Source organism: Pelobates fuscus, chromosome 6 (assembly GCF_036172605.1).
Source record: "Pelobates fuscus isolate aPelFus1 chromosome 6, aPelFus1.pri, whole genome shotgun sequence".
NCBI classification, from domain to species: domain Eukaryota; kingdom Metazoa; phylum Chordata; class Amphibia; order Anura; family Pelobatidae; genus Pelobates; species Pelobates fuscus.
In genome coordinates this window covers 210,905,150-210,930,914 of record NC_086322.1, presented here as the reverse complement: position 1 = coordinate 210,930,914, position 25,765 = coordinate 210,905,150, and the positions used below count along the sequence as shown (strand labels likewise).

The following is a 25,765-nucleotide window of genomic DNA, read 5'->3' as shown; positions in this document are numbered from 1 at the left end:
AGAAGCTAGGGGCCCAGCGGAACCCTGGGCCCACGGTCCTGAAGATGGGTCCAATGGCACACAGGCGCGAGTGCCCATCAAGGCCTCAGGCAGAGGACGAGCGGCCCTCAAAAGCAACATAGCCAACACAGAGACTCTGGTCAGCGGCTTAACGACAGCGAAAGCAAGCGGGACTCTGGGTCCAGATCTGGCCCCCTGTCACTGGACATGATGAGGACTAGCCCGAGTGGCAGACCACTGGTGGTCTTTGCCCCTTCTCATACTATCAACAGACCCCCTTGTGCCTGGTTTAGCATTTTACATATTATGTCCCTCCAGCTCTTTATTTTTATTTTATTCATTTGCTGGTAACCATTTCTCATGTTTGTGTTTGTATTTGCGTTTAGTCATAGTTTACGCCTAGTTACACTGCAATACTGTGATATATTATATAGGCGATAAGAGATCTGTAATAGTCTGACCTAGCCAAACCACACCACGGCACACGCAGCATGACCTAACTCAACCTGTGGTTAGGATAGCATGTTAAATCGTACTCATGTTTTTTTACTTTTTTATCAGTCTGCCTAACAAATGACGACACCCTCAACCTAAGTTCACTATTTTATTATTTCATATTATTATGATTAACACGAGACATGTATATCACACCATAAGCACAAGTGAGCAAATCTCTGATACTCAAAACTATACGCATGCTAATACCGATAATATGGTATCACTGTGCATACTGCTAATAAGTTTCGAGCTTTGGTCTGTAATTTACGTAAAAAGCATGGCTATTTTATTATTATTTTCTTTATTAAGCTCAACACGAGAATTACATAAGCTAACCACTAGATGTTTAATTAGTTGCTCTCCTCACTGATACTAGACGGCATTGCTTGGAAAATTACCCATTTAACTGAGCATACCAATATTATAAAAATTGTGTCTCATTGTTTTATTTGCTTAGTCTGTTTAACCTGTACGGACAACTCTACTGTTAAACTTTAAAAAAAAAAAAGAGGCTGCTACTCTTGGGAATACATGCAACTATTGTGTACACTTATGCAAACTGTATGTTTTACATGCATTAACCCATCACTTTATTTTCTGTACTGAACCATCATATGCCTCAATAAAAACAAAGATTGACAAGATAATTTAAAAAAGTCACACACCTCCAACTACCTCATGACCTCAAAACGATCCTACTCTGCTCAATACCAGAAAACACCCCGAAACCGATCCAGAAAATGATATACCTCGTACTAAGCTCAGTGTCCATATTAATAGCCAGGAAATGGAAAACTACTGAAATGCCCTCGCTCCAAGAAATAGAAAATGTAATGACCTCAACAGTGGAACATGAACTGATAATGTGGAACCAGGCGAAAATTGGGAAACTCAGCCCACACATCGCCACGATGTGGAGGGACTACCTTCAACAAACCAACACAGAACCAACCTGAGCCTTAACGCCCAAAACATGACAAGTTCTCCCGAACCAGGCACACTCTCTGCCCGAAAACACAACCACCCCACACCCTCATCCCATTCATGCAGCAAAACATCACAAAACGCCTCGGACACAAGGACGTTAAGGTGCTAGACACCATCGGAGGTCCTCCGCCCGGTACCAATACCGCTACCCTCCACCTCAACCCACATACCCAGTTGCTCTCCTCTCCCCCCTCTACCCGACTTAGTCAGACATAACTACGAAACGAGCGAACCACTCTGAATAACGACGAAGTCCCCTAAAACATCTAGATACCGCAACGAAAAAAGACAGGGCAAAAAATACACGCACGCCACAGACTAACACACGTCTAGTGCCCTAAATGTAGAGGACATCTAACACGTAGGACATCCCACGACACTCTGGGACAACAGGTATAGAAAAACATTGTAGGGGTTGAAGAGAAGGCAACAACCCTTCAGTCTTCCCTACGGTACCCCTACCTTAACACTTAACATAAAACTATCGCAATGTTCGAAATGTGAGTGTGACACCCCTTATGTTATGACTGTTAACCCTCTCTTCTTCTGTACCCCATGCCTATGTTTCAAAGAAAATTAAAGAAATTTCAAATTGGGGGAAAAAAAAATATTGCCTGCATTGGCCCCTTTTCAGCTCAAGACTCTAAGCCAAATGTTCGCGCGCCCATCTTTTCCCGACTTGATTATTGCAACTCACTACTAATCTGTCTTCCAAAAAAACGCCTTGCCCTCCTGTTCCTTGTTAATTACATTTTCTTCCTGTACATTTCAACATCCAATTCAAACGAACGCTATCCTACAAAGCTCTCCCTTATGCCACTCCTCACTAATTTCCTCTTTACTCAACAAATCTATCCCTAGTCATGTTCTTCGAGGGATGTTCTGTTACTTTGCGTCTTGCTACCCTGTGCCATCAGATTCTCCAGTCCTTCAAATGACCTGAAAACACACCCCTTTAGGAAAGCTTACCATCTTCCTGGGTAACGCTTCTCTCATTTTACTGTCCTCATTGATTCCCTTGACTCCATAGCCCAGCTCACTCACTCTCCTGCCACTAATCGGTTCTTCCACACACCAATTTTACCAGTTTGTTTTCACACCGGAATCTTATCCATCAATTCTTGCCCCCTCTGACAAGCTGTTATTTGTCTTGTGTGTCTTTACCCATTCTGCATAGATTGTAAGCTTGCTTGAGCAGGATCTGCTTCCCCTCTTGTATTAATTTGCATATGCAAATATCTTGTCAGATAATGCCATTTTACAATTGTAGAGCACTTCAGAATATGTTGGAGCCATATAAATAATTACATTTCCCTTTTGACATCTGAGAACTAGGATAGCTGGCTTATACCTGCAGTGATATTTGTCCCTCCTATATTTGCAGGTTGCGCTCTGCACCATAATCTTTGTAGTGGTGAAATGTTATGCTTCGTATTGACCTTTTTTAATACCCTTGAAATAAGCATAACAATTACTAGTTACGATTTGTTATATTGGCAAGGTATTTTCATTTAATGGAATGATATAGGCACCCAGACGGCTTCATCTTATTGAAGTGGTCTGGATGCAGTGTCTGTTCCCCTAACCCTGCAATCTAAAACATTATAGTATCAGAGAAATGTTTTATTTTGGAGGGCTAAGGCTACTTCTAGTGTCTACCAAAACAGACACTAAAGGTGCTTTCTGCTGTTTCATGGAGTTTGTTTAGCGTCTGCAACTCTCCCGTTGAATCAATGCTTTCCTATGGGGGAGGCCTATTTGCCGCACAATTGCATCAGTTTCCCCTCAGTACTAACATCTGAGGATACGGAGCCAGCTCCGAGGGACCTCTGCGCTGATATAACGTGTGTTTGTGACTGTGTGTGTGTGTACACACGTGAGGCTGCTGATTCATACATTAAGTTGCCACAATAGATTATCCCTCATTTATTAAGAAGTTCTTCTTCTGCCGTGCTTAAAAATAAATCCTTGTTTTTACATTAACTGGGAAGGTGGTTATTTGGACTATACCTTTATTTTCCTCCATTGCTGAAATGTTAGTGCTATAGTATGAAGTCTAAAACACTGATCAATTTACTGAAAGGGCATGTGCTTTTTTTCAAAATGTAATCCAAAATGAATGATTAAATTCTTCCAGCAAATGTAAAGTGAATCTGTAAATTCCAATGGTCATGCATGTTTTTATTTTTATCTATTTATGCTCACATGGGAAGAGGTCTGTTAACAATCTTGCTAGATGGTGGGATTCTCCACAGGCAAACTTGCACAATGCAGGAGAAAGTACTGCTTTTCAACAATTGCTGTGTCTGCAAGCTGATAGGAGAGACTCCACTTTGTCAGCCTTTATTTTGTCCAGAACATAAAATAGTCCCTACTTTATGAAATATTTTGTTGATCATATTGACATTTTCCTGAAATTCTAATGCAATTAAGACCTCACACGAAAAAGATTTAAACTGTATGAAATGCTTGGTCGCCAGGAATGTCAGTGCAGCTTTAATCGGTGTCGCTCGAGAAACTGTCTGGCCATTGCTGAAGGTGTTCTTTATTATAGTTGTCAGTTTTTACATCTGTAAGCCATCTGGGGTGAAAACAGCATTCATCTTAACATGTTAGGTGTTTGTCACCATTTGGACTAATATAAAGTTGCTTTTTTGCTTTTCTTTAAGTTTTTGGTTAATATAGATTTTACTTGTTTTATTTTTATTTTTTTTCAAATGGAGTTCTCCATGCATTCTGAATTCTTTATTTGTTTTGACTTTTAGGTAGGGTGCGGAGCTTGAGTACATCACTCTGGACTTTGACGCATCTTACAGTGCTCCACCTCAGTGATAATAACCTCTCTCGTATTCCACCTGATATTGCCAAGCTCCAAAATCTGGTTTATTTGGACCTTTCATCCAATAAGCTCAGAAATTTACCAGCAGAGCTAGGGAACGTAGTGTCTCTCAGGTGAGTTGGATAAGCCATGTTTGGCAAAGTGGTGGCAAAAGTGTCTTTTGAAAACCTTTTTTGGAAACTGGTGTTAAACACCACAATCTTCTTATTGCCTTACTGAGTGAAATGCCACCCATCTTTGTAAAAGCTAAAGCAAGAGTAGTTAGCAACCCTCCATGTGTTTAACTATAGCACCCATGGTCCCATCTCGGCCTAGGGCATCATGGTAGCTGTAGTTAAATGGCTGGAGGACAACCTGTTAACCTAGTTTCATAATTTATACAGCTACCCTCTACCACATGGGTGGACAAAATTGGTAATGGATCACATTGCGAGATGTCTGGCTTTAGTTGCTCTGTACTTGCATATATCTTGTAAAATGCAAACAAGCCGCTTTGATTCACCTGGTTTCTCAGCAGCTAGTCTTGGCGTATGTAATTTCTTAATCACTATTAAGAATGTTACATGTAAGGAATAGTTGGCCGTTCTCATCGGGTCCAGTTTGGGGGAGGGTGGGGGTGTGGGAAGAAACTCTGACCGCTTAATTTAAATAAGTGTTTATGTTTATGATGTTGCATTATGTTGACAAATGTTTTATTTATTTTCATTGTCCAACAGGGAATTGCTTTTAAATAACAATCTGTTACGGGTTTTACCTTATGAACTGGGGCGACTGTTTAGGCTTCAGACCCTGGGGTTAAAAGGTAAGTAACTTACTGATTAAATAGCATTAGAACAGCAATATTAAACAATTTACTTGGATTCTTCTGGGGAATTGTATACTTGTGGCATGCTTTTCAAATGGTAAAATGCTTTGCTTTAGGGTTAAATCCTCTGCAAGAAACTTTGAGCTGCAGTCTTCAAATTGCAGACTGTCCTGACTTAGACTTGGGTTTAAATACAAAACACATTATTGCAACTGTTTTTGTGCAATGAGCTAATGCCTCCCAAATCATGACAAAACACTTCAACGTGCAATTTTTATATATTTTTTTTATTTTTTTTTTTTTATAATTTTTTTGAGGATTCATCCCTTTTTATCATTTGAAATGTTTGGTGTCTGTTACCAAGGATGCTGAGAACCAGTATCTGCGCCAGGCTATCCTAAAAAAGTCGGTGAACAGTTATCCCACAGATGCCCTTTGTGTCACTTTATCTGGAGATAGTGGTGTGAGAGCATATTTGAAGATTGCCAGTGTGCCATAGAGTGGAGTTTGCTGTCAAGACTAGTGTTTTGGCAATGTGTTTGGTAACATAAGCGAGATTTCTGGCATGGATTTAAAAATGTAGTACCCAGAATAGGTAATGGGGTTGTTTATATTCTAGCCCCCTCCCCCCTTGCCCCCTTATAGTCTCAAGCAAGTTAAACAATGCTGTATCTCTGAAATGGCAGTGTTTAACATTGCAGGAGCAAACTATGCGGCACCGCACTATGACTACTTGATTGAAATGAAGTGGACTGGGTGCTTAGTGTCCCTTTAAAGGAACACTATAGTCACCTAAACAACTTTAGCTTAATGAAGCAGTTTTAGTATATAGATCATGCTTCTCAGGTTTCACTGCTCAATTTACTGCCATTTAGGAGTTAAATCACATGGTTTCTGTTTATACAGCCCTTGTCACTCCTCCCCTGACTTTGACACAGCCTGCATGAAAAAAAATGGTTTCACTTTCAATCAGATGTCATTTACCTTTAAACAATTGTATCTCTTTCTTTGTAAATTGAACTTTAATCACATACAGGAGGCTCTTGCAGGGTCTAGCAAGCTATTAACATAGCACGGGATAAGAAAATCTAACTTGAACAGTACTTGCAATAAAGGAATCATAAACGTTAGATGACTCTTTACAGGAAGTGTTTATGGAAGGCTGTGCAAGTCACATGCATGGAGGTGTGCCTAGGGTTGCATAAACAAAGTGACTTAAGTCCTAAATGGGAGAGAATTGAGCAGTGAGGCTACAAGGACATGATATATACACCAAAACTGCTTCATTAAGCTAAAGTTGTTTTGGTGACTATATAGTGTCCCTTTAATATTGGTTACAAGCAAACTGATCAACAGGTGAACTGCCATGGGCTAATAGGATCTTATTAGGTAGAAGGTTCACCAAGTATGGAACATTGTCCTGGTTTCACACTGGCATATCCAGCACTCATTAGAGTAGAAATGATCTTTGTGTCGATCTACCATTTTGATACAATTTTCCTATATGGGAGGCACAGGAGATAGGACCCCCATATTCATAGTAAATCCTAGGGTCCTTTGGCCCATAAGTCTCTTCGTACGTTTCTTTATTTTTTTTTTTTATTGTATTTGCTTGTACAATTTTTATATGTATCCACATTTCAGTGACTATTGTGTTTTTTATTCTACAGGCAACCCTTTACCACAGGAAATCCTTAGTCTATACCAAGAACCGGATGGGATCCGAAAGCTACTGAATTACATGCTTGACAATCTACAAGGTAGTCATCTGCAATATAGACAGGTTAACAGTAGCCATCTCTAAATAAGTAAAAATCTAGGTCAAGAGTGGGTAACCTTTGGCACTCCAGAAGTTTCACTCCCCTGATGTTTTGCGAGCATTATAGGAGATGTAGTCCACAACATCTGGAGTGCCAAAGGTTGCCTAACCATGATAAAGGTCATAAACAACTCATTGGGAGTTCTTTCTAAAGCGCAATTTTGAGGTAAAATTTTTAAGAATCCTGCCATGATATGATCACTAAATACACTCATGGTCTCTTAACCCATTAACGCCATGGAACGCCCTTCATGTTTTGTTGTGAGCAGGGTAAAATCCATGCTTACACCAGGAATCCCAGGTATCAATAGCTACCTGGTGCTCCCCTCTGTCTGTTGGGGCTGTTTTTAATGGCCTCAGACTGACACGTCAGCAGCAGGCAGAGTTCAGTGATCTCTGCATACAGTTCTTTTAATAGGGATTTAAATCTGCATAGAGCGCAATGTAGTGTTATACCATGGTTAATTCCCTGCCCACACACGGAAAGTCTGGTATCCATAGATACCTCTGGTTCCCCTGTGTCAACTGGGGCCATTTTAATGGCCCCAGCCTTTTTGTTGAGATGCATGCAGTGCTGAAAGTCAACACTGCATATAGCTCTTAAAGTCCATTCACTGCAGCTGGTTGACTAAGCTCCCTGGATCTAGTGACTGGGAGACTCCCAGAGGGTCTTAACAGACCCTGAAGGGTCTCCCTCCTTGACCCAATGGCAGTTTGATCAGTGCTGGGCTTTGTCAGATACTCTGCACTGATGTCCATGCATTGGGCATACTATAATCAATAAGAGATGGTAATCTCACACTGAAAATGGTCAAGAGATGGCAGCAACATACCACTTTGTTTTAGCTTAAATTTCGGTTGGCTAATTTCAGTACGGATATTAACCGAGGGAAACCTTTGGGTTATGGATTAAATAGGAGATTGGGTTCAAATTCTAAACCCATCTTGAATATAAACCTTATATTTATTCTGAAGATTGGGATTAGGTTTCAGATTAAAGTTTGGATTAGGGCCGGGAAGGTAAATCTCCCTGCTTAAATCCACAAGGTAATTCCTCTGCTGACATTGACAGAAGGAATTCTTTTTTAACAGCATTTATTGTATTATGGTTATAAATATTAATATGGGTGTTTGTGTAAGGATTAAGGACTTGGACTGCGATTTAAGATTATGTTGCAAAGGTATACAGATCTTTTGTATTAGAGATGTTGAGTATGTTTAAAATCCTTTTTATTACAGTAGGACACATAAGCATACAAATACAAAGTGGAAAATAAATACTACAAACTTTAGGGGGGGGCAGGGGGGAGGCACCTCAACGGCAACAAATTAAGGCACAATATACGACATCTGAGGTACCCTGGAGTGTCTAATTTTATAAATGATAGGCCTTTGGGGCAATTTAGAACACCTTGCTAGAATGCCCAAAATGAGCCATAAGCCCATCAACCCTCTCTAATTTAGCTGTTATATCGGTTTAGTGCAGTTTAGTTTCTAACTTATTACCATTCTGTGTTTAGTACTTAAACAAAACAAACGACGGGCACCAAAACAACTTAATCTAAATGAAATTGTTATTGTGCCAGGAGGCCCCAGGTGGATTCTTACCTTCAGGGATCTAACCAGTTTTGAACGGTTTAACCCTGAAGTTGCCTCCAGCGCAGATCTTCACCGGCAGGGGTGCCGCTGATTGGCTGCGAGCATTCAGATGACTCAGCCAATCAGTGACGCCCCATTCACAAAACTGGCTTTGAAAAGGGCTGTTGATTGGTGCTCGAGGCAACTTTGGGATTAAACTGTTTGAAATGGGCTTAACCCCTGAAGAATATGCCAGACGGTCTCCTGGCACCATAACTTAGATTTGGTTGTTATGGTGCCTTATGAGGCCTAAACTGTCCCTTTAAACCCCAATGTACTGGCAGTTTTATCCTTAAGAAAAAGTTAGCAGATTTACTACTTGCAGCATTTGTATGAAGCAGTTTACCGTGGCACCATCCCAGCGTAAGCTGTCAAACCGTTTATAAATGGTTTGACTCTTATCTGCAGGTTTGTGCCTTTTTGGTCCATTCTTGTCTGCCTTTATTTGTTAAAGTGGAAGTTTACACTTGATGAACATCAACTGACTGCTCTCAGACAATAAAATATGTTCAGGAAGTATGCACTTCCACTTGAACAAAGAAAGGCAGTATGGAAGGCTGCAGGCACCTGACAGATGGGTAAATGAATTAACCCTGGTACAGATTCACTGCTGTGGCAATGGTGCTTAGAGTAGATCTGTAGAAGTAGGTATGAGCAACTAGAGTTGAAGTCCTATTCCAGCGTTGTACATTTATGAATAATGCTGCCTTGTTGAATTACCTTGACAATATAGTCTCTAGAACCACTATAGCTTAATGCAGTGGTTCTGGTGACACTTGGTTCTCAGTCAGCAGGGACATACTAAACGCCTTATAACTCCACCATAAGAATGGTCAGGGACCTAAACGGCTACTCCAACACTATAATGGGTCAACTTCCCAGTAAGCCAGTGGTGAGAAGGTCCCTCACTGATGTTCTACTCTACTTGCTGCAACATCACCATAACTGATGGTATGCCAGGCCACTGATTGCTTCTCATAGTAAAACTAATTGAGGCAGGGAGCGTGAGTCTCAAATGTTGCACCCAAAGTTTCAATGCTTTCTATGCTTCTCAGAAACAGTGCACTTATCTGGCTTTTTGATAGCTTGGTGGTTGCAACCATTTAAATTTATAAAAGTGATGAAGTCTTAAAATCGGTGCATTTATGAAGTGGCACAGACTGGGTGCTCTGTTGACCCCTAGATGACTGCAAACTGAATTGCTTTAGTGGTGTTCAGCATCCATTTAAAAAATTTGCCTAAAAGAATAAATGAACTGCGTATCACACATGGTTTCCTCTATACAAAAATATGTTGGATATAATTTGAGTTGTATGAAGGAAAAACCGTTGTTAGTCATTTTGTTCTGTGTATATCATACAAATTAACATTTTTATTTTTTTCCACAGTTCATCCAGAACAGCTGCCTCACAGACCATGGATAACATTAAAAGAACGAGACCAAATTCTTCCCTCAGGTATCTGTCTCCTGTATTTGGAGAGCAGTGTTAGAGAATTCATCCAATGTTTTTTTACAGTTTTAAACCACTATTTTTAGAGCAGGAGTTCTAATAATCATAAGACTTTAAATGTACTTTGTTTGGTTTGTTTGTAAGTGTGTAATTTACCCGTGACCATGTTGAGTTTAATTCTACCTTTACATTATGTGAGCGTTTTTTTTTTTTTGTTTTTTTTTTTTTTAATAGAAACGTAACATGTAATCCTGTTGTTGAGATTAGAGGACCTCAAAAAACCTCTTGAGGAGATTACGGCAATGAAAATAGCTAGCCACAATTTCCAGACCAGTTATCTAATGCATGTATAAAAGTAACCTTTTCTTTTCTTTTATTTTTTTATGTATATAGTGCCAACTTATTCCGCAGAGCTTTGCAATATTTTAAAGATGTAAATTTAACACTAAATGAGTAACTACAATATTACAGGAACAATAGGTTGAGGACAATGCTCAATCGATCTTATAATCTAGAGGTGGGATATAAAATCACACGGGGTTAGCAAATTGGCAAAATAATGGCATAACTAAAAGGTGATGGTGAAGTGTGGCCCTTTAGAAGAACAAAACAGGTTTGTAAAATAGAAGTTACTCTGGAAGGCCTTAAGCTTTTCTGAAGAGGTGGGTTTTGAGACTTATTAAATAATTGAAGACTGAGGGTAGGCAAGCTGTTCCAGAGGTAACGTCTTGTAAGGGTGCGAGTAGCGGACAGGTAGCTAAATTTCTTCACAAATTTGTAGTTATGCAAGAGGAGCATAGAGCTTGATAGCTAAAGGTTAGTAATTTGAATTGACTACTATAAGGTACAGGAAGCCAATGTAAGGCTTCACAAACTGGCGCGGTGAGAGGAGCAACATAAGGAAAATTTAGAGGTTAACACAGTAAAGGAGTTTTAACATGCGTGGGATAGGCATAAGGCTATCCTAACTATAATATTAGGCCTGGAACTAATAAAAGTATTTAGAAAATTTGCTAGACTAGATGGGCCAAATGCATTTATTCCACACTGTAGCGAGGCAGCTTGGCTGCTGGGGAGACAAAAAGGGGAGAATTACAGTAATAAACTAGAGTAATTACTAGAGCATCTTGTGTGACAAAGGGGCAGATGTGGGCAATGTTTTTAAGGGGGAATTGACAGACTATGGTAACAGACTTAATGTGAGGTGTAAAGGTGAGGCCAGAATTAAAGCACGCCAAGACGGCGAGCTTGCATAGATGGGCTGATGCAGGTACTATCAACTTGCAGAAAGAATGAGGGTCTGTGTTATGAGGAGGAAAAATAAGCTACGGTTTAAGAAAGAATGAGTTTTAGAAAGCGGGATGATATCCAATTGGAGGGGGGTGGGGGGGGAGAGAAAGTCATGCGGTGATGCATTCTAGAAGAGCGAGTGAGAAGTGTGTGTGTGTGTGTCACACAAACGGCACAGAGCCTTGGGGGACTCAGACCAGAAAGGGACACGTGGTTCTCTCCCCCTCTTCCTCTGGGATTATGAGAAGCATGAACTGAGACGGGAAAAGTATAATTGTTTAGCAAGGGTGAGTGCTGCGCTGTACGAAGATTTTTTTTTTTTATTTTTTTTTTATTTCTTTATCTTTGGTGGGCACATGACAGTATCAAACGCCACAAAAATATAAATATATATATCATTTTTTTTAACATTGGCAAGAGTATGGGCACATTTTTAAAGATATAAAATATAAGCAAGATCAACATAACAGGCTTAACAATGGTGAAGTGTTACTGCAATGTAGGTTAGCATATGTGTGAATTAGGTTGCTTTGCTGTATATTACTGCAGTATTTTGAGTGCTGGAACAAACAAGTCTGCTTGAGAAGCTAGACCGGTGCTTCTATCATACGGATCAACAGACCTGAAGAGTATCAGTTAAGTAGATTAGGTAAATAAGTGAGTATTCTGGCTGTGCTATACAGTTAGCACGTCAGAGTGAAAAATAAAAGTAAATAAAACAATTACTGTTTAACAACGCTATTCTAGCTATACCCTTATTGTTATGATGTCACAGGCTAAACATGCAGTTTCTATCATGCTAGTAGGGATGTCTAGGTTGTGTGAACTTGTGGCAGGTTCATGAGTAGTTCTAAACAAAGGTGTTAGAGGAACAACATAAGAAAATAATAATTTCTGGAACAGCATGGTATGACATTCGCTTTAAACGTATAACAATTACTGTTAGGAGTGCCCATAGGAGGTGTGGGAGTCTGCTAAACAGTGAACTTGGGTGTCGGAGCAGGCCATGCGTGCTAACCTCAGTATCACCACGGGTGACCGCCTAGTGTGTCCGTTAAGCAGAGTAGTGTTTTCCTACTCCTTTGTGGAGGTAGGTGAGCTGATGTTTTGTGTTAGGTAGTTAGAGTATGAGTTCTCATGTGTGGCATGTAGCGTATACCTTATTCGGTAACTGCGAGTGTGTGTTGGGCCCAGAAGTCTGCAAGCAGTCGGTCTATCCTTTCCGACAATGGGAGCAGGTAGGACTCGGGTGCTGGGGCCCGCTTCCGCCATACTGGGTGTCAGTGTCTCGGCGGTCTTGGTGTACCGGGGTTGGTACCTCTGTATGGGGCTGCTTGCCTTGTTTGCCGGGGTAACCCCCGGGGGGAGGGGGGGAAGGAGAGGGTGTCCCGGATAGACCTCCAGCGGTGCGGGTCACAGTTGACAGGGGGATCAGCCATCTCCCCCATGCCTTCTGGGTAGGCCTCGGGTCTAATCCTTGGGATTGGTCGCTCGTTTTGAACAAAGTCTTGGTTTAGCTGTTCTTTCATCGCGTACCCCTATCGTTGGGGCTGAAAAGCAGGCAATTCGCCTCAGGATTGTGGTAGTTTTATGTAGATTTTGAACTTTTTAGCTGGGAGCTCAACCGCTGTGCGACCGCTCTGTCCCCCCCCCCCCCCCCCCCGTACAAAGATTTATAAGGGAAAAGGTCTGACATGGTGTGACTGTTCGCTGAATGAAAGCATCTAGGCGTGTCCTCCTTGAGATGTATGTTTGAAGCAGGACTGCAATGTCCAGGGTAGAGGTGAAGTTAGCGTTGTGAGGAGATAAGAAGTTAGGGATGACATCAGCTGGAGGAACAGGCATTGTCTTGACGTCCACCAACTTTGGCAAAGTTGGGTTAGGCTGAGAATTTTAGGTGAGGGGGCTCTCAAGAACAAATGAGAGGTGGTGGTCAGAGAGGAAATGGACTGTTACAAAGATTAGAAACTGTACACACATCTGAAAAAAATAAATCCAAGGGTATTGCTACCTACATGTGTTTGGAAATTGACCTTGCATTCTTAACTGCTGTATCATTCTACCAAATGCTGACATTATTCTTCTAGGTTCAGCAGTGTGGTCATGTTCAACAATTCCATAGTATTCAGAGTAGTAGCCATCACTGGGCTACATTGGGTCATTCTGTGAAATTAATGTGCTTAATAGAACAAAAACAAAGACCGTACAAAAGTTTTGTTGGTGTAGAAACTGTATCCCACTGTACAAATATAGAAAGTATACTACTTTGTTTGCATTAATTCTACATTTTAAAGTGATTTTTAAGCAATCTGAAGTTCACAATCCAGAAATGATATTCTAACCCGAGATTTACCAATCCATAAATTGAGAGCACTGTGTTGGACAAATGTGCAATTTGTAGTTGTAGTGATGTTAAATAGGGTTGTATTTAATTGGTGTGTACAAATTCCCTCTGTAAAATGAAATGTTCAAACTGGCCCGTGTGAATTTTTTTTATTTATTTTTTAATCCACTAGAGGGAGCTCTGGGATTGAAAGAGAAAGGCACTGACAAACCCCCCCCCCCCCCACTAAACTAACATTGCACAACTCTACTACGTAATTATGAAACAGAATAAAAGTTAACATGGTTTTTAGACGCACTCATATACTCGTGCATTAATTTAGGGTATTGTACTTTAGGGCAGGCCTTCTCAAATGGGAAAATCTTACTTTAGTAGTTGGGCAGCACAAACTGCTTCCAGGTGGACGGTATGTAGAGTTTTAGACTGCCACCATGATCCGTTTTAGTATATGAATTTTACTTATTTTGTGTACTTGGCTGGATCTGTTGCATTATGGCAACCCCTACCTGACTTCAGAATTCACTAATGTGTGTGTATTTACCCTTTGTAAAGCAATACAGAAACTGCTGTATTTATATAAAAAAAAGTAAATATGCCACACAGAGCATATTGCAAATTAATCAGCCTAAGAGTGCAAAGACTTGTGAATGTAATACTTGGTAGACTCGTGCAGAATAAATTTCGGCCACTTCGTAAGAGTGAAATTCCTTTTAATCCACACCTGTATGGATAATTTGCCCAGGATTTACCTGTGGCGTAATATTCAAGGAATATGACTCTACACGTAAATGGGAACTCTTCGTTCTGGGTTGATTAAAAGCAATTTGACTTTACGAGCTGGTTAAAATGAATGATGCACAAGTCTAATATGTAGTTTTAATTGACCTATTGGGCTCCTTGAAAGCAGGTAGCTCTAGTTTAGTACAGTGCTTAGATAACATGTAAATGATAAAGGCCAGCTATGTGTCAAGGAGAAAGGGACCTATTTTGAGTTTCTGGCTTGGCTCTGTTTCTGTAGTACGGAGTAAAACCGACCTATGTTTTTATTAGAGCAATGCATTAACTTTGTGATCATGAATATCTAGTTATAGTCTTTTCTCTTTCAGTTTCATTCACAGTTATGTGCTTCAATGTGCTGTGTGATAAATATGCTACTCGGCAGCTCTATGGCTACTGTCCCTCCTGGGCGTTAAGCTGGGAATACAGGAAGAAAGGAATAATGGATGAAATAGTCAGCTGTGATGCCGATATCATCAGTCTTCAGGTAAAGGTGCCAATCGAGGGAAATGTTTTTTTTTTTTTTTTTTTTTCTTTTGTTTGTTTTTTAAATATGGAAAACCTATCTGAAAAACAAACACCAGTAGCTTTTTAATCTAAAATTCCTACTCAACCAAAGCAATAGAATGAGAATTAACTTGGTTTGCTGGACCGTGCTAAGCCACGTGGAATACTGGATCAAACTTATTCTTAAATCTGGCATCGTATGTTACAGATGAGCTGTTTTTGTACCTGCAATCTAACCTTGACCTTCATTACAACTTCAAAATCCAGCTTTCAATCTGCATTTGTGCATCCATGTTAAGAAGGGACATACACTGGTAATCTGCATCTTGCAGCATACCTTGCACAAAGTAACTTCATCAGCTATTGGTATCAGAAACCTGCTTAAAAATCTTGAAATTCTGTGACATTGATTATTTCTTGCCAAACTGACTGCTAACCTGTCCATTCATAAATAAATAAATAAATAAAAATAAAAAAAAATTATTGTGCCTTTAGGAAGTTGAAACCGAGCAATACTATGCCCTTTTCCTGCCAGAATTAAAGGGACGTGGATATGATGGTTTCTTTTCTCCAAAGTCACGTGCCAAAATAATGTCGGAACAAGAACGGAAGCACGTGGACGGTTGTGCAATATTCTTCAGGACAGATAAGTTAGTGTTTGGTCATACAGCCCCTTATTTGCCCTGTGTGGAATGCAACTTTATTTTAATTTGTTTATTGGTGTACAAAAAAAACTGATATTATGTAGACCAGGCTTCCCCAAACTCTGACCCACCAGATGTTGTTTAACTACAACTCCCATGATTTTCAGCCTATTTATTTCATTCATAGAATCATGGGAGTTGTAGTTATGCAACATCTGGAGGGTCGGAGTTTGGGGAAGCCTGATGTAGACCGTCCCTTATGCCATCTTATAAACCACAGCCAGTAAGCAACACACATTCAGATTTATTCATGCCACAGTTAAATGGTTCTAATGCATAGATCCTGGCACTTGTGTTAATCAGTGTAGAACATTGCATTGTTTACATTTTATCTAAACCCTCCTAGAGGCTCTCAGCCAACAGGGGCACCTACAGTTTTTGGGGGCTTTTTTATCATTCTTACACATCGCATGAGTGTACAGAATGTGTAGTGCCTTTTTTTTTTTTTTTTTTTTTTTAAATAAGCAGTGTATCTGACTGTACCAAAGTCATCAGACCAATCCAATAAATAACTTCATTGGAACAGGATCATCTTTTGCCCAGTAATTTTAAACTTAAAAAGAACACCTCGTTAAAAATGTGATATACTTGTGTGTTTTGTGGTGGTATTTTTTTTTTATTTATTAGGGGGGGGGGGGGGTCTTATAAGGATCCAAAGATTCAATTTGTCCACAGGACATTGCAATAAGATAAAATACCCTTAAGGTGCATAAATATGGCTCAGGAAGGGGTTGCAAAAGGTAAGCAAGGGTATATTTAAAAAAAAAAAAAAAAGTGTATATAAATAACTTAAAGGGACTCTCCAGTGCCAGGAAAACATTTGGTTTTCTGGCACTGCAGGACCCTACATTGCCCCTCTCCATCCCATCCCATCCCATCCCATGTTACTTACCAGAGTCCAGCGCCTTGGCGCTGGGTCAGGCTTTGCGTACTCTTTTCTCTCCCGGCGGGGGAGTCCTAATGTGCCTGTGCGGGAATGGCTTTCCTGTGGGGATTTCAGCGACGCTGGAGGTCCTTACATAGTGTGAGGATGTCCAGCGTCGTTTAAAACACTTCTCGTGTTCTAAGAGCACGGAAGTCCCTCTAGTGGCTGTCTAATAGACAGCCACTAGAGGAGGAGTTAACCCTGCAAGGTAATTTTTGCAGTTTATAAAAACTACAATAATTACACTTGCAGGGTTAAGGGTGGTGGGAGTTTGCACCCAGACCACTCCAATGGGCAGAAGTGGTCTGGGTGCCTGGAGTGTCCCTTCAAAGGAACACAATGGCATTAAGAATACAAATGTCCCAACACTATATTGCTGCTAATGGTTTTGGACCCTGGCCCTCAACTGCAAAGTGTTTTTTTTTTTTTTTTTTTTTTTTAAATATTCAAATGTATTTTATTTGTATTTCTTACCCTTTTCTCCCGAGCTCTGGTCTCAACTCTGCTGTCCTGTCCCTCTAGTTGAAACCATTGGGAGGCTAGTGAGCATGCAGGCCAAAATGGAGCTGAAGTGTTATGGAGGTGCCTATAGTGTCTCTTTAAAACAAAAAATGAAAAATTGATAAGTTGGGACTCGGTAGTGTGTATATCCTCGTGATGGGATTACCCAAAAGCACAGGGTTATTAAAATAGTTTCACAAAATTTTTATATATATATATATATATATATATATATATATATATATATATATATATATATATATATATATATATATATATATATATATATATATATATATATATATATATACTCTCACTCTCTCACTCTCTCACTCTCTCACTCTCTCACTCTCTCACTCTCTCACTCCATATAATCCACAAAGAGTGCACTTGTAGGGCTTTTAATATAATATTATATATATATATTGTTTTTTTTAACTCTCCACTTTGCCATGTTTTCAGTTATTCATTAAAGGGAAACTATAGTGCCCCATACAAAACTTGTTGATTTACCTTGTTCCCTCGGCTCTGGGTCTGCCTTCACTTTCCCCCGACATCCACTGGATACCTAATGCACCAAGCTCACATTAGGAAAGCATTGAATAATGCTTTTATTTCTAGCTGTTCTAAAGTGATTGGGCTTGACATCCTCATGCATAGCGTGAGGGTGACCGAAAGTCACATAACAACCCTGTAGTCACTCTTGCAGTCTGGTAGAGGTGGAGTTAAACCATAAAGGTAATTATCAATGAGCTGCTGTGGTCTGGGTGCCTATAGTGTCCCTTTAGGCGCTTTTTGCCTAAAAATTGTAGTTCACTTTAAATTTCTTATATTCCTGTCAATGTTTCTGTGATTGTATTTATTTTAAATATAAAAACACTTTGATATAAAAATTATGTATAACTTTCTATCTGAAAATTTTATTTGTGTTGACTTGTGGACTACATCTCTTCTAATGGCTTGCCAGCATTGTGGCTGTAAGAGTTCTATATTAAATATTTGTGATTGAATAGCTGTTTTGACACCATTGTGTTGTAATTCAAATCTATTCCTCACTGTGCTCTTTCTAGATTTACACTGGTGCAAAAGCACACAGTTGAATTTAACCAGGTAGCCATGGCGAATTCTGAAGGTTCTGAAGCCATGCTGAACAGGGTGATGACAAAAGACAACATAGGTGTCACAGTGTTGTTGGAAGTTCATAAAGAAGCCTCTGGGGGAGGTGAGTATAACTGAAAAGGCAGTGTTTACATTTAAGTGCTTGTATGGACAGGGAGTAGACACCAGAACAACATTAACTCCTTAACCCCTTCAGGACGGAGTCAATAGTACACGTTCTGATCAAAACAAAACGTAAAAAAAAAACTGGAATTTGCGCTATATGTCTGTTCAACCATAATTCACCTCTTTCATATTAAATGCACTGACACTTATATCATTTTGTTCAGGAGAAACAGGGCTTTAATTTCATATGAAATATTTATATATGAAACATAATTTATTATGAATAAAACTAAAAAAAAAGTGAGACTTTTTACAAACAGGTTTTATGGTGTTTTGGAACGTTACAGGGTCAAATATAGAACGTTCCGTTTTCAAATTGAAATTGTAATGTTACCTTCGAGACGTTGTGGTAGCCCAGGAATGAGAATTACCCCCATAATGGCATACCATTTGAAAAAGTAGACAACCCAAGGTATTGAACGTGGGGTATGTTTAGTCTTTTGTAGTAGCCACTTAGTCACAAACACTGGCCAAAGTTAGCGTTCATATTTGTTTTTGTGTGAAAAAAGCAAACTAATATCTGGCCACTGTTTGTGACTAAGTGGCTACTAAAAATGACTGGACATACCCCATTTGCAATACCTTGGGTTGTCTACTTTTGCAAATGGTATTCCATCATGGGGGTAATTCTTATTCCTGGGCTACCATACGGTCTCAAAGGCAACATAACTAATCTGGCAAATTTCAATGTCAAAAAAATGAAATGCAAGCCTTATATGTGACTCTCTAACTTTCCAAAACACCATGAAATCTGTACATGGGGGGTACTGTTATTCTCGGGAGACTTCACTAAACACAAATATTAGTGTTTTAAAACAGTAAAACCTATTACAACAATAATTTAGTCCATAAAAGTGCCGTTTGTTTGTAAAAAATGCAAAAAACTTCACTTTTACTTAAAATATAATCGCTGTAATACAATTTACCAGTTTGAAACACTAATATTTGTATTCAGCAAAGTCTCCCGAGTAAAACAGTACCCCCATGTACAGGTTTTATGTTGTCTTGGAGAGTTACAGGGTCAAATATAGTGCTTGCAAATTAAATTCTCTGCACTTTCTCCCTGTGTTGTCAGGCTTGTCAATCAAATTTTAATTAGGTAATCAAATCACATAATTACGTTAAAAGATTATTTAAATATATACGTAGAATTTTAATATATATGCATTTATAGGTATTTAAACTCTACGTGTATACTAATGTAATCTTTCATGTAATTATATATCATTTTTTTTTTGCGGTTATTTGTATTTTATATATAGATTGTCATTCTAAGTGCATTTTGTTATATATATATATATATATATATATATATATATATATATATATATATATATATATATATATATATATAAAAATATGAGTGATTTGATGTAACTTTTGTCACAGTAAACACTGAATAAGAAGTCCTTTTGGAGTGCTCTGATTTTTTCGTTTGTGTATATATATGAAATCCCCAGCACTCACGTTTATCCTAAGCCAATGCCTGAAGAAGGTCCCGAGCGGGGACCGAAACGTTGGTCGCAATTTTAATCAACTATATATATATATATATTAAATTTTGTTTCAATATTTTATTTATTATTGTAATTATACACACATATATGTGTGTGTATATATTATATATAACATCATTCTAAGTGTATTTTAATAAGTGTATGTGTGTGTGTATATATGTGTGTGTGTGTATGTATGTATATATATATGTGTGTGTATATATATATATATATATATATATGTATATATATATATGTGTGTGTATATATATATATATATATATATATTTAATTTGACACATGTTTAATAATTTTTTTTAATTCTTCCTACCAGCAGGGGGATTGTCGGATATTTCAGACCGTCCCCCTGCTGGCAGATCCACAGCCAGCTATAGGGGGCCATGTGATCGCTCTTTGAGAGCCCCGGGGGCCTCATTTGCCATGGTGGGGCTGACATAACTCAACATAACCAACCTGGTGAATTTCAATGTGAAAAATCAGAAACGCAAGCCTTATATTTGACTCTGTAACTTTTGAAAACACCATAAAACATGTACATCCGGGGTACTGTTATACTCGGTAGACTTCGCTGAACACAAATATTAAAGTTTCAAAACCGTAAAACATATCACAAGAATTATCGTCCGTGTAAGTGCCATTTGTGTGTGAACAGTTCAAAAAATGACACTTTCACTGACTATATCATCGTTGTAATACATTTTACTATTTTGAAACACTATTTGTGTTCAGCGAAGTCTTCCGAGTAAAACAGTACCCCCTCAGCCCCCCCCCCCCCCCAGCAAACTAAATTCCCTGGACTTTTGGCCTGGGTTGTCAGGCAGGTCCCGCAAATTGTAATTAATAAATGACCTAATTATGTAAAATTATTACGTACATATATGTGTAGAATTTTATGTGTGTGTGTGTGTATATACGGTAACGTTAACATTTATTTTACTATTTACAGGCAGCAGGGGAGTACCTGTCATTACAGGCACTCCCCTTGCTGGCATTGCTATGGAACGCTATGCCGTCCATGTGATCGCGAGGTCCTCGCAATCACATGGCCCAGGGGGGCTGGAAAGGAAGGAAGGGGACTGCCAGGTGAGCCCCGCACCGCATTCGCCAGCGACCGCATAAGTACATAGGACTGCTTGGGCATTCTATGCCGCTCGCCGGCATTTAGAGCCGGGTGCCCAAGGATGCCATAGAATGCCCACCGTCCTTAAGGGGTTAAGCTGTAGTTGTTCTGGTGACTATAGTGTCCCTTTAAGTGTTGACCAGTCTACCAAATCTAGCACAAGGTAGATTTCAAAACTTCTACACCACTGTTGTGTAAATTAAAAAAAACAGAACAAAAAAACATGCCATTCAGTTACGATCACAATTGCTTTTTCTCAGTACATGACTAATGCATAAAATTCCTAAGTAAACCGTTGAATTGGCTCTACTGGACAGTCATACACTTGTGAGAATTTACTAGTAAATTTCTTAAGCAGTGACATTCCTAGCTTTGAACAGTACTGGCTGCATCTAGATTCCTAGTCTGGAATTGTTTTCTTTTTTTTTTTTTTTTTTTTTTCTCGTGTGTCTCTCTCTATATGATCCATCCCTTTATGTGGTATTACTGTTTGTTCTTTAGGAATGAAACCACATCATGCAGGTGAAAAGCAGCTTCTGATGGTAGCAAATGCCCATATGCACTGGGACCCAGAGTACTCTGACGTTAAGCTTATCCAGACCATGATGTTTGTCTCTGAATTGAAAAGCATTATTGAAAAGGCAGCAATTAGGCCTGGAAGTCCAACTCCTGACCCAAGCTCTATACCCTTTGTGTTGTGTGCTGATCTCAACTCATTGCCAGATTCAGGTAAATAGGAGTTTTAGGTTACAAAAACCTTTTCCTAATGGCACACCTGTGATTTATCTTGCTGCAATGCCATATTGAATTAATTATTTTTGTGCATTTTTCCAAATATGTAACCCCATAAACGTCACTATTTTATTTGCAAACGGTCTCCTGAAAAGGGTAACAGGTTACTGATGCTTGAACAAATTTTCTCTCAAATGCTAATCTGAAGCCGCACTCCCTCTTCTGCATTAGGTGTGGTGGAATATCTGACTAATGGGGTTGTAGCAGACAATCACAAAGACTTTAAGGAGCTGCGCTACAATGAGTGTCTCACAAACTTCAGCTGCAATGGGAAGAATGGGACCCCGGATGGAAGAATTACACACGGCTTCCAGCTGAAGAGCGCCTATGAAAACAACTTGATGCCTTACACCAATTACACCTTTGATTTCAAAGTAAGATGTAAACAAGTGATTCTTGCCCAATTTGGACAGAAATAGCTGGATTAAATCTCCATCGGTTCTGGTGACAACTTGGCTATTTTTATCTAAATTTTCCAACATAATTTTTAGTTCACGAAGATACTGACTAGTGAATAAAAACTCCCTTTTGTCATGTATATCTTCCTGTGGGATTGCCATAAGACCAAATTTTTTTTTTTCATAACAAATGTTCTTAATGTAGAAACCTAGAATCTGAATTATGGTTTAAGATTTCTAGAAATGCTACAAATACAAGATCACAGAAGTCCATAGGAGGATAGGAATAACCTTTCCATAGGTTTTTAAAAAATTATATACTGTTAGGTGTGTGTGTGTGTGTGTGTATGTATGAGAAAATCAACTTTTATTTTTTTTTGTGTTTTAAAAAAAAAAAAATATAAAAATTTACACATGACCATCTGGGTCATTCGTCTTTAAATAGTCTGGATTTTATGGAAATTTTCGAGACTTGATTTAGATTTGAATAATGTTGCAACTTTTAAAAGCTTTTCTCTTGACTCCCCCTCACTTATTTATTTTTTCCAGGGTGTTATTGACTACATCTTCTATTCCAAGACACACATGGACGTGCTTGGTGTCCTTGGGCCTTTAGATCCTCAGTGGATGGCGGAAAACAACATAGCCGGCTGCCCCCATCCCCATATCCCTTCTGACCACTTCTCACTGTTAACGCAGCTGGAACTCCACCCTCCACTTCTGCCTCTTATCAATGGGGTTCACTTGCCAAGCAGGAGGTAGTGTCGGCTTATGGCTGGGCACTTGTTCTCATGGACCTGTACAGCTGTAAAAGCAAGTCTGTAGGAGTGAAGTATGGCCAACGTTAAGCTGCTTTTTCACGGCTCCCCTTCTGTCAGTGCCGTGATTCTGCGTCTTGATGCAGGGAGGCATTTTGTGGCATTAGAGCTGGTACAAAAGGGGTTCTCCCAACTTTTTTCCTTTTTTTTTTTCTCTCTTTTTAAGGATGCTTACTTTTTATTTTCATCATGCCTGCATTTTTGTTCCTTCACATGTATGAGATTTCTATTTGTAAATTTAGAAGACCAGATAGAAAAGTAACCCCAGAACTACCTTTTTGTATGTGTGCACACATTACATTAATTTGTCTCCATATTAGTTCATTTATGGACCTCTGCCCAGTTCTTAACTGCCCCTTAATGTCTCAAAACTGTCACCTAAATTTAGAAACTTTGAAGAAATTATATTTTTTTTTTTTTTTTTTTTTTTTAATTGATTTTACCCTGCTATTTAAAGAATAAATTAACTTTGGTCCAGAGGTTTTGCACAATTAGGCATGTTTATTGCAATTTTTTGCATATTACCTCTGCCACCTTTTTAATTACTGAACTCCTGAATGTATGGGGGGGAAGGGCGTTGTGTTGGATAAATACACCTTTAGTCTTTACGTACTATTGGATGACCACTAGTCTTAGGTTTTTACCTTGTGTGACCATTTTCATTTACCATGACTATCGGATTTCAAAAGGAACCCAAAGCATTTTGTATGTTGGTAGCTTATGATTTACTTTTTTTTTTTTTTTTTTTTTTTTTTTATATCGTCACTTGATCCTGGAAGGTGTGAAAACAGATTTATAAATCCTTAGATTTGTTGACTGCTACTGGTCTTTCATCCCGCCTTTTCAAGTTGAATGTCAGTCTTAGAAGTGGGCAATAATCAGATTCCTGTTGCTAGACAATTTTCCTTAAATAGTTTATTTTTTTGTTTGTTTTTGTTTTTGTTTAATAAAAGGAGTACAGCTAGTTTTGGTGAAAGTGGTATTTAGTCCGAAAACATTCACTGCATAACTCTTAAACATCCGGTAGAACATTCTGGCAGGGATGAATAAGTGGCAAAAACTTACAACCAAAGAATCTATCTTCTGATATTACTGCATGCAATGGGTTAGTTCCACAACCATTTTTTGTTTCCTGAGAAGACATTTTTGTTGGATCTCTTCAGAACCAGATGGCTAGTGTTCAGATTATCACCCACATGACATATGTTTACATGTTTTGTGTACTATGACAATTTTTTTTCATTTTCATGGGCAACGTAAAACATTTGACTGGATAGTTGAGCACCTTCTTTAGAAATTGTATGGCAATGGTCTTAATATGTGTGGATTTTTAAAACTCCTCCACAGCTAGAGGTTAAAATAGATCCATTTTCTACTGTTTAACAATCTAGTGGATTTTTGGGGAAGGCGGAGGTGTTTTCATATATTTTGGGTTAGTATACAGAGAAGTGGTTATGTTCATGTAGAACTTTATACTTGCCCAATGGGTATTGTTGCACTGACTCACAAGGTTATGAAGGGGTTTGATAGCTTTGCAGGGATATCCTTTTCACAATTGGTAGGGCAGTATTGCACAGATTTGAGGGGCCACTTAGCTGCAACTCGTTGTTTGTTTTGTTTTTGCTGCTACTTTTTATGAAATCGGATTTTTAGATATAACATTTCTCTATGCACTTTATTGCTTCATGCCTCACCATATGATCACCTTTAGTGAGTTTTTAGAAAAAAAGGCCCTTATACCTACCACTGCCAGATTTCAGATGTAGTTTAAAGCTGGTAAGAACGTTTTATCTGCAAGTTGGAGCATACTAGATCGTAAGCAAATGTAATATTGCTGTTTTTCCTTATGGCACGACCTTGTTTGCTTCTAGATTATGAAAATATCCAAACATGGTTGGTTTTGGCTGTAGCAGTTGGTTTTTGTGCAGATTAAACCCTGTAGAAAGACTACTAAATATTGGGCATCTATGAGTATACCATGTCTCTTAAATTCCTTAAGTGCCTCAGTGGAAGTTGAATGCAGGGAATTTATGTATTTGGACTAATCTGTGTTCTACTATTCTGTTTAACATTTACCAAAACCTGTCAGTAGTTTACAAACGAATCATCTTGTTTATTTCAGAGCTTGTTTTGATTTTGCTAACCCCTCTCTAGTTTGGTGTTCAAGGACAAGGTTATGTGTTAAAAATAACTAACCCAGGATGCTGCAGTACAAAAATTTATAATGAACCCCTTAACTTTAATTTGTTGAGGTTAACCACATCTCAGGTATTGTGTATAATCCATAGTTTTTTATTTTTGCCCCTCGTCCTCCCTCTACACACAAACAGAATAACCAAATCAACTTAAGAGCATAAAGATCGCTGAAACTCTTATCCTAGGTTTTCGAGAGTCCTCTAAATTTTACGGTAGTGAAGATTTTTCTTCTCACTGAATTACAAGCAGTGTGTACGAATAATTAGCCGGGTCAGTTAAAGGGTGCACCAAATAATTTTTTCCAGCAGATAATGGATGAAAAGCTAAGTAATTCATCCAATCAAATTCTATTATAGGGCAAAAGAAATAGGTGTGTATTTTCCCTTCTTGAGAAGTCCATTTAAAACAAAAACCAAACCGATGAAAGTGTGTAGCTTTATAGTGGGGGACAAAATGTGTTTTGTGGGAGGTTTTATTTTTATTAATTTTTTTCCCTTTTTTGTGGAGGTTGTTTGTTGTGTTTTTTTTTTTTTTTTTTTTTTCCCTCCTCTCCCC

The 25,765-nt window shown here is 38.8% G+C and overlaps 1 protein-coding gene across 2 annotated transcripts in view; it reads left to right on the top strand.

Moving 5' to 3' along the window:
- Positions 1–23,772, top strand: part of CNOT6L (CCR4-NOT transcription complex subunit 6 like) — a 65,286-nt gene extending 41,514 nt beyond the window's left edge. For both annotated transcript variants that reach the window (XM_063458702.1, XM_063458701.1), the window contains 10 exons: positions 4,251–4,437; positions 5,041–5,126; positions 6,800–6,889; positions 9,975–10,043; positions 14,778–14,935; positions 15,451–15,605; positions 18,156–18,307; positions 21,508–21,735; positions 21,970–22,172; positions 22,746–23,772. In XM_063458702.1, coding sequence (XP_063314772.1) covers positions 4,251–4,437; positions 5,041–5,126; positions 6,800–6,889; positions 9,975–10,043; positions 14,778–14,935; positions 15,451–15,605; positions 18,156–18,307; positions 21,508–21,735; positions 21,970–22,172; positions 22,746–22,958 — 1,541 coding nt within the window. In that variant the 3' untranslated portion in view covers positions 22,959–23,772. The remainder of the gene's footprint in view (positions 1–4,250; positions 4,438–5,040; positions 5,127–6,799; positions 6,890–9,974; positions 10,044–14,777; positions 14,936–15,450; positions 15,606–18,155; positions 18,308–21,507; positions 21,736–21,969; positions 22,173–22,745) is intronic.
- Positions 23,773–25,765: the final 1,993 nt, after the last annotated feature.